General features: G+C 37.7%; 1 protein-coding gene across 1 annotated transcript; it reads left to right on the top strand.

Annotated features, from left to right (window-relative positions):
- The first annotated feature begins 2,338 nt into the window (after positions 1 to 2,338).
- Positions 2,339 to 7,436, top strand: phb (prohibitin). The gene is made up of 7 exons (XM_046866922.1): positions 2,339 to 2,445; positions 3,071 to 3,170; positions 4,864 to 5,025; positions 5,251 to 5,393; positions 5,475 to 5,591; positions 5,687 to 5,782; positions 6,607 to 7,436. Exons 2-7 carry the CDS (start codon positions 3,086 to 3,088, stop codon positions 6,817 to 6,819), a joined length of 816 nt encoding a protein of 271 aa, XP_046722878.1. The 5' UTR covers positions 2,339 to 2,445; positions 3,071 to 3,085; the 3' UTR covers positions 6,820 to 7,436.
- Positions 7,437 to 9,777: the final 2,341 nt, after the last annotated feature.

Genomic DNA, 9,777 nt, shown 5'->3' with positions numbered 1-9,777 from the left:
TTATTATTATTATTATTATTATTATTATTATTATTAATAATTTTGGTAACATTTTTTGACACATTTCCCTGTTTATTTCTTATTCAGCACAAAGATCTAATTAAAAATAAGTTATCATTTGAAGCAGGAGGTTTTACATCTAATCACATTCATGATGTTAATAAATAAATCAGACAATACATCATCAATTTATTCAGAACCCAACATTTGTGATCTTTGCCTTTTATGAAACACAATCTCGAGTTCTCTTTTGTATTGTATGAGACCAAGAAAAGACCGAGCACCACACTCCATCCTATCCTTATCTACTGTTTGTCTGGTCCCATCATCTCTCAGGGTATAAGGAAGACTCTTCCCTGAAGTGGTGGAATGAATTTTCATCTGATGTGTAGGAACAGCTAAATCTCTGGCAGTCTTTAAACGACATCTTAACACCTAGCTCTTCCAAAAGTTATTCATTTGCACTTCTTTACAAAGAAAATATTTTTAATCTGTGTCCTAATGAACCAGTATTAGGATGCATTTATTGCTAGAGATTTTAAAGCATGTTGTGAATTGCTCTGAATAAGTGCATTTGCCAAATGTCATAAATGTAAATAAAACATTTTTAATTGATTATTAATAATAATAATAATAATAATAGTAATAATAATAATAATAATAATAATAATAATACAGCAATAAAATACATAAACCTGCCTTTAAACATTAAAAAATTAAAAAACTAGCTGATTTTGACTGTTTTATCAAAAATTTATATTGGCATAGAAGTGAGTCAAAATCAATTCCAATTCAGCTTGCTTTTACCCTTCATTCTTCATCTGCCTGGTTCTCTGTGACCTTAAACTTTTTATGGAGTTTTGTGTGTGTCACTGAATGCAACTTGTTGTGTAAGGACATGTGTAAGGAGTGCATTTTGTACTTTATGGGTCATCAACATGGACATATAAGTACGAAGAAACTTAGCAGTTATAAAATATATTCAGTGTAACTTTAAGTTTGGTTTAGATTTTTCATTTAAAGGCTATTTACATTTTGTTTTGTGGGCCTACTGTATATAAAACTAATACCATAAACATATTTTAAAGGGGAGATAAATACAGAAACCACGATGAACAACATAAGTAATGTTGTAAAACCTAATGTTAGCAACTACAGATTCAAGATGTCCTCACTAAGACGAAATGAGTCATTAAGAACTATTTTCAGAATAGAGAAGAACATGGAGTCCTAGAAGTTATAGTTTGGCTCCCACTGAGCCCAGATCTCATCAGTCTGGGATTACATGAAGAGACAGAAGGATTTAAGGCAGACTTTATCCACAGAAGATCTAAGTGCATTTTTGCAAAACTACATGTTAGATACAGCTTCAGAAATTAGAAACATTGTGGTTCACTTGTCGAACATTTACAAAATATAGAACTTATAAAATTAATATTGTCCCACTTCAGCTTTACAGAGGTTATAAAATATGAATTTACATGTTATATTTGTTCTCTATAGTCAAGTCACCTCAAGTCAAGAAGCTTTTATTGTCATTTCAACCATACACAGTCAAATGAAACAACGTTCCTCCTGAACCCTGATGCTACATACAACAACAATCACAGAAAACAGAAAACAAAGGGCTAAGGACTAGTAAGTGTCCTCGCCACATAAAGTGCATGTGTGCAACCTGATGCAAACAGTGCAAAGAAAACACAACACAGTGCAAAACAACACAACACAACACAGTGCAAGACAACATAGGAAAGTGCAAGACAAATACACAAAATACAAAATAGCTATGCCAGTAAACCTGTTGTAAAGAGACAGTACAGATCAGTCACACAGTTTTGTGTGTGTGTGTGTGTGTGTGTGTGTGTGTGTTTCAGTTCAGTTCTGTTCTGTTCTGTTCAGTTCTGTGTTGAGAAGCCTGATAGATATAGTGCCTATAAGTTTATCAGTTATTATTCATATTATAAAGTTAAGTTTGATCTAATGTAGGAAGTAGGACTTTCCATTTTGTAAAAATTCAGCTTGATCATGATCTCTTGCACACAAACTTGCAGGAGCACTTAAAGTCACCATACCACACGCAGCCGTTCACTGCCTGCAGTTCACCCTTCTGACCAGAAGATGTCATTAGTGTTCAATATGCTGAACGGTAATGCTTTAACACCTTTTTTCGAATCGTTTAAAAAGCAAGCGTCATCGCTTCAAAAAAAAGTTTCATTATGCAAATACTATATTATACTATGATTATTTATATTACTATATGATCTTACAAAAATAAAAAAACAGCGTTCAAGTCAACCAATAACTACTGTCCACACTTGTAGGTCTAGCTGGCTCCAATCAAAATGCTTGTTATTTGGCGGTCTTGCGCATGCTCAGAACGCACACGCGTTCATGTGGTTCCTACGTAGGCTCCAGTGGAGGTCACAGTGAACCGTCAGAAGCTTGGTGAGTTACACGCTGTTTTAAAGAAGGAAACGTCCTTGACAATAGAAAATATCGATATGTTTTCGTATGTAGTGATGAAAACAGCGTTGTTTTTTAAAATGTATAAATATATTTAATACATTGTTCTACCTTGTTCTGAAATGTAGATGTTAGCAAACAATGCATGCTCGGCTAGTTACATGTACATGTCAGGCCAGCATGCAGCAGATAGGAGTGCTGCAATTACAGATTCAAATCGCATTTTTTTTATCCAGTCGTAGAAATGATCTAATTTATGATTGTGCGGTTTGTTTGTTTTTCTGAGTAAATATAAATTATCTATTTCCATGTAGGAGAGCCAGGCCGCTTCGTGGTGTTCACGTTTTACTCAAATATAGACCCATTTTTTTTATTTACAGCAGTCATGATATAGAAATGCTCACTTCTGTTCCTCCTAATTAAAGTCTGATCAGAAAAATAGAGACCTGTATATGCTTATAGAGGAGACATAGGCGTGCTGATGCTTCTAAATATTCAGTAGAAACATGTTCAAAATATTCTCCTTCGCATGAAATCACACTGTTGTGTAATGCATTGTGTAAAAAGCATGACACTTTTTGCTTTCTTATTTTTTTTAAATATACAGGACCCTGAGTCTGCCATGGCGAAGCTCTTTGAGTCCATTGGGAAGTTGGGATTGGCTCTGGCTGTTGGAGGAGGTGTGGTTAACTCTGCCCTCTACAATGGTAAGAGGAGGTCTGGGTAACAAAAAAATAAATAAATATCCATCTATCGAGAGATCTCTGCTTTTTAGGTCATAACAGACGCAGACTTAAATACAGGTGTTGCATTCATCCATGTTACGCTGTCCGATTTTCAGCATGGTTTAATTGACAGAAATGATGCATCGTTTTGCAATCCAATTTAGTGCCCATGTGACCAAGGACAGCCAACCACAAAGTTTCAGAGGGTCATGTTCAGAATCGGCTTTATTGGGCAAGTATTCCCGAGCAATTAGTTTCCCCGTTTAGAGTAAACCAACAGAGCACGATGAACATACAGGCACTAACTAATACAACATGTAATATGTGTTCTGTTGCGACAATAATCATCTACAAGCCAGAATTGTTTATGCAGCCCCCCTTTTTTTTCCCACAAGCCCAGACCACACAGAACAATGATGCAATCAGAATGTAATAAGTTTCTTAATTGCACATCTTCACAATCATGTAATCTGGCAAGAAGAACACGGTATCGTTTATCGTGTTGTAGAATTTGAACAAGATTTTATTATGATTGGTGCTGGACAATAGAGAAAAAAAAATCTTCCATCATGATTTGTATAATTTTATGTCTATGATCCGTATCACATCATCTGGTGATTTAATCTAAATTGGATGAAAATGTTTATCTGTATAAAATAACTGCACGCGTTCATGGCTGGTCTGCGGCGTACATCATTTTTGTTGTTATGCTGTATACATCTGGAATACATTCAGCTTCTTTGTCTATCATTGAGCCTTCTACTTCTGCGTATGGTGCAATATTTTTGCATTATTACACCTTTAGATGGATTAAGGAAGGTCATTCGTTCAAACGCATATAAATGCATATGCTGAGTAAATTTTAATAGATCATATAGGAATTATAATCTATTAATTGAAGTCTTTGTCATTCTTTTCGTATTGTCAATTACACATCGCAGCTTGGTATCATTATTTACATCTTAAAAGGCAGCTGCATTCAAAGAGTTTAAACCTAAAACAGTACAATTATTGACATCAGTAGGGGATCCTGTGTTTCCTCATGTAATATTGATTTGTTTGATGAAAAGAATAAATTTTCCCCTCATTGTCCCTTCTGTATTAACTCAGTGTTGCTTATAATACCTCCATTTCTATCATAATTCTCCTGACAGTCTGTTCTTGACTTAAACATGATCACATCATGCCACTTCTCTCTGTTGCTGTACACTGTTTAGTGCGTAAATAATAATACATCGGAATCATTTGCGGCATGTCGAGTAAGAACTCGACACGCCACAGGGTTCTGTTGAGCAAATGTGCCGGAACAATACATTTGCCCTGTGAATTGGCACCCTCGAAAAGTTAGGAACTCGGAAAAGCTTGGAGAATTCATAATGTCCATTATTGGTGGTGTTAAAAGATCTGCCATTCATGATTTATTTTTAATCGATTTGTTGTTTTTTTATTAAAAATGTATTTATTATTGAGAATCTTTTTTTATGTATATACTTAATTCATTTAAATAATTAATCATTTCTAATCAATTTATATTTTTAATACTATTATTTTTCAATATAAAAATTCTTTTATTATTGAAATTTTTTTTTAATGATTTTTTGTTTATAAATCAAATTTTTGATTTTTTGATTTTTGCGGTCTGTTTAAAGCCGTGTGCATGGTGTCTGTTCCACAGTTGACGCTGGCCACCGGGCAGTCATCTTTGACCGCTTTAGAGGAGTTCAGGACACCGTGGTTGGAGAGGGAACGCACTTCCTGGTTCCTTGGGTACAGAAACCTATCATCTTTGACTGCAGGTCCCGACCACGCAACATTCCGGTTGTCACTGGAAGCAAAGGTGAGTGCAGGTGAAAAGAGAAACTGACCGAGCAAACTGGTAAATGTCTGGTCGTTTAAATTCTAAAATTGAAAATCGCTCAAGGACTTTGCATGTTTAGCCTTCGTGTGTGTGTGTGTGTGTGTGTGAGAGAGAGAAGAAAAAATATGGAGGTTTGTGCAATAGTGGTTATATTTAATGCCTTCATATAAAACGCACTCTCTTCTGTCGTTCGTTGTTTTTTAGATCTGCAGAACGTGAACATCACTCTGAGGATATTGTTCAGGCCTGTAGCAGGTCAGCTCCCGAGGATCTTCACCAGCATTGGTGAGGACTATGATGAACGAGTGCTTCCTTCTATCACCACTGAAGTACTGAAGGCTGTCGTGGTGAGTAGCGCTGCACACACAAACAAGTGCATGCGTATATAATGTTAACACCTATAGTAACGTTTCGATGTGTGTGTCTAGGCCAGGTTCGATGCAGGAGAACTAATCACTCAGAGAGAGCACGTGTCCAAGCAGGTCAGTGAAGATTTGACCGAGAGAGCATCCACCTTCGGCCTCATTCTCGACGACGTCTCGCTGGTAACGCCCCCTGTCCTCCTCTCTTTTCATTTTGCCTCGTTGATTTATTTTTAAAATGTGTTCTGTGCTCAGTAACTTTTTCTCTGTCTCGGCAGACACATCTGACGTTTGGTAAAGAGTTCACAGAGGCTGTGGAGATGAAGCAGGTGGCCCAACAGGAAGCTGAAAGGGCTCGGTTTGTTGTGGAGAAAGTAAGTGCAAGAGTAAACATTCATCATAAAAATGGATTTTGTTTGGTTTTTCACTGCATGTTTAAAAACAGCCAGAAAACAAACTTTTTCCTTTCTGGTTATTGTCATCCACATGGTTGTTGAAGTGAAGGAGAACTTTCATCGGGTTTTAGTTGCAACTGTGTTCATTTCGGAATGATTAAGTGATGGATTTTGGGGTCAGCTACAGAACAGAATAAATTCAATTGATGTTTTTTTTTTGTAGCGCGTTTCACAATGGACGTTGTCTCAAAGCAGCTTTACAGAACGTAAGAATTCTAGAACGAATTTCACTTATTTAAATTTGTGTATGTGTCCCTGATGAGCAGCCTGGGGCGACTGTGGCAAGTAAAACCCCCTTTAGATGGTATGAGGAAGAAACCTTGAGAGGAACCAGACTCAATAGGGGAACCACATCCTCATTTATGTGACACCGAGTGTGATTTATAAAGCATTAAAACATGGCAAACACCAGAGTGAGAAATATCATGAGCACCAGAGTGTGATTTATCAGGAATGAGTCCTTTCTACATTCTTAGACAGTCAGTTGGAGTTGTGGAACCAGGTGCCCCTGAGCAACTGAGATGATTATAGACATAGCAACAACATGGAGGTTTTTTCCCACAATCAATAAATATTGTGGATCATAATTTTTTTTTTTTTTTTTTTTTGGTGGTTTAGTGTTGATCAGGCGCTCTTACTTGGCAACCTGAACTAGAGATATGGAGTGTATGTTCTTTTTGTTTATAACCAACAAACTAGGTATATGTGAAAAACACACTTTCGCTTTGTGTGTGCGTGTGCAGGCAGAGCAGCAGAAACAGGCAGCCATCATCTCAGCAGCCGGTGATTCTCAGGCTGCGCTGCTTATCGCCAACTCTCTGGCAGTGGCAGGAGACGGCCTGGTGGAGCTGAGGAAGCTGGAGGCAGCCGAGGACATCGCCTTCCAACTCAGCCGCTCGCGCAACGTCACCTACTTGCCCCCGGGTCAGGGCACACTGCTGCAACTGCCCCAATGAGGCGCATACAGTGCATGAACGCAAACATGAACTCACACACTTCGGTGCACTACCCCTTCCAGGATAACTCGATGAAGGAGCGTGGCGAGGAGAAATGTGGAGACTGAAGAGCCTACACACAACGTATTCGGGGTGCGATAGGCAGCTCTCCTTTTTGCTCTATTTGTTTCACCTGTTACTCTTCACTCTCTCTTTCGGCTGAAATTACGGACTGGAATTTTTCCACCAGTGAAACGGAGTCAGGGGGTGGATCTGGAACGCAGCAGCTCCGCAGTGTGTGTGTTTGTGTTTGTGAAATGCAACAACGTATAAATTGTGTGTTAATGTCTGAATGAGTTCCCCCCAAAAACAGCACTGTAACCTTCAAGAATAAGAAGACGAGAAACGTCAAACGCAGTTATAAATAGTGGGTAAAATCATTTCATCTGTTAGTTTCACTCTCTGTCCCTGTTAGCCTGACTGTTCTGATGTTTTGTTCATATTCTTTTCTAATTGTGTGGCAGAGAAGCACACGTGCATTCCAGCAGTCACAGATTGATAGATTTAATCTATTTCTACTGAAATGTAATGAACTTGTCAGTGTAAATCTGAATAAATTACAAATTTTGGTTTCTTGACCTGGTAATGAATTAAGTCACCAGTTATTATGCAGACATTCTTTAATATAATATGTATTGAATAAACTTAGTTTAATCTTTAATTCCACAATCAATATGGATTTAGCAAATGATTTATGAATATGTTGATGTGGGGGGTTGGACTGATTTTCCACAGGAAAATACTAATTTTGGTTGAGGATTGCAATGAAAAGTTTCCAACACAAACACGCTGGTGGTTATTATTTCAGGAAATGTTCTTTTTCAACCACTGGAACAAAATTCAGGAGAGTTTTTTTTCTTTCATTCGACTTCAGTAAGTACTGTAGCAAGATCCAGAGCCTGTCATAGCAATACTTAGAACTGCAATTTCCATCAACAGTGCGGTAGTTAAGTGTTGATTAAACACAATTTAACCATAATGAATGGTTATTTCTCATCACCCAGATAAGGGTGGGTTCCTATTGCATGTGATTCATCACAAGGTCAGCTTATATATATATAAGCTGACCATTATGGTTTGGACATGTGCAGAGGAGGGACATGAATTATATTGGTAGAAGAATGCTGAGGATGGAGCCACCAGGTAGGAGGAAAAGAGGAAGGCCAAGGAGGAGGTTCATGGATGTGGTGAGGGAAGACATGAAGGTAGTTGGTGTGAAAGAGGCAGATGTAGAGAACAGGGTGGTATGGAGACGGATGATCCGCTGTGGCGACCCCTAATGGGAGAAGCCAAAAGAAGAAGAAGATATAAGATGACCATTAGATTTGTATGAGCTTTTTGCAAATCCCATTCCACATTTAATCCCCATTTGCCCTTATAATACCCTTCACACTTCTGGGAAGATGTTCCTCTGAACTTAGTTTTGTGTTTGTGGAGATTTGTGCTCGTTCATCCACAAGGGTGTTAGTAAAACCAGGTACAGATATAGGTGACGTGAGGAGGTCTGGGATGCAGTCAGCATTCCAATTCATCCCAATTTATCTCTATAGCATTAACCTCAAGATCTTCCACTCTTACCCTTGTAAACCATATCTTCATGGAGCTCACTTTGTGCATGGGGGTATTGTCATGCTCAAAAAAAGAGGTCAAGTTTAGAATTTAAAAAATTTGTTTTCCCAGATGGTTTGGCGTTATTAACTATAAAAATCAATACTTTTTAGTGGTTCAAATGTAATTATTTTTTAATTTTTCATGGTCTCCAAACAACCCAATTTTTTCCAAAAGTTGTTCATTTGTGTTATGTTGCACTTTACTATTGACTTGAGCATAGCTCGTTGTGTCGTCCTCTTTCAGCTTCTCACATTGGGGTCGCCACAGTGGATCATCCGTCTTCATACTACCATGTCCTCTACATCTGCCTCTTTCACACCAGCTCCCTATGTCTTCTTTCACCACATCCATCAACCTCCTCCTTGGTCTTCCTCTTTTCCTCCTTTCTTGCGACTCCATCCTCAGCATTCTCCTTGAATGTTTTCCTCAACATCCACTAAAGGGCTTGAGCACCCATGTCATCCATTAATCCTAGTTAAAAATTAAAGCATGCCATTTTGTTTATTTTATTGCAGTCTTTTTCACAGATACACTATATGGACAAACGTACACCTGTTCTTTCCAGTCATATGTGGATACCCCCAAGTCATACCACATAGTAGGAGGCACACAATTGTAAAGGATGTCTTTAGATGCAGTAGCATTACATTTTCTCTTCACATGAACTAGGAGACCCAAATCTGTTCCACCATGACCCTTTACACAAAGTAAGCTCTTTTAAGATATGCTTTACATGGCTTGGAACAAAATAGCTTGAGTGTCCTGCTTTCAAATCCTTTGAAATGAATTTGAATGATAACTACACCAGAGACCTTCTCACCTTACAACAGTACTTGACTTTACTAACACCCATGTGGCTGAATGCCAATAATCTCCACAGAACTCCAAAATCAAGTGGTTCCCAGAAGAGTGGGTGTTATTGCAACAGCAAATAGGAAATCAAATATCGACTGTGATGTTTAGAAAAGCACATACAAATCCTATCTTCAGGTGTCCACAAATATATTTTATCCAGCATATTTTCGGGTAAAGCAATATATATTCTATTTATTTATTTATTTATTTAACAAATACACAAACAATTAAGACACAAACTGACAAAAATCTTTTGTCTTTAAGTACATATCAGTAACATTTGTAACCCTGAAACATCGTCACTTTGTCAGCTTAACAGACGATATGAGGAAGAAACCCCGAAAGGAACCTGACTCTACAATACTACCAGGTCAAACAGTACTAAAGATGTGAAAAGGATGTTCTGTTTGAGTATCATAGTGTGTGTGAATACAAAGGCAGTTCTGAGAGACA

This window comes from Silurus meridionalis, chromosome 14, assembly GCF_014805685.1.
Source record: "Silurus meridionalis isolate SWU-2019-XX chromosome 14, ASM1480568v1, whole genome shotgun sequence".
NCBI classification, from domain to species: Eukaryota; Metazoa; Chordata; class Actinopteri; order Siluriformes; family Siluridae; genus Silurus; species Silurus meridionalis.
Note: the sequence above shows the minus strand (reverse complement) of the source record. Positions and strands in the feature narration are given on the sequence as shown.

Bases quoted from the DNA above. Each gene is read 5' to 3' on its own strand.
- phb (XM_046866922.1), top strand. From the start codon at position 3,086: ATGGCGAAGCTCTTTGAGTCCATTGGGAAGTTGGGATTGGCTCTGGCT. The intron at 5,394-5,474 runs GTGAGTAGCGCT...GTGTGTGTCTAG, and splicing joins AAGTACTGAAGGCTGTCGTG to GCCAGGTTCGATGCAGGAGA. The intron at 5,783-6,606 runs GTAAGTGCAAGA...GTGCGTGTGCAG, and splicing joins CTCGGTTTGTTGTGGAGAAA to GCAGAGCAGCAGAAACAGGC.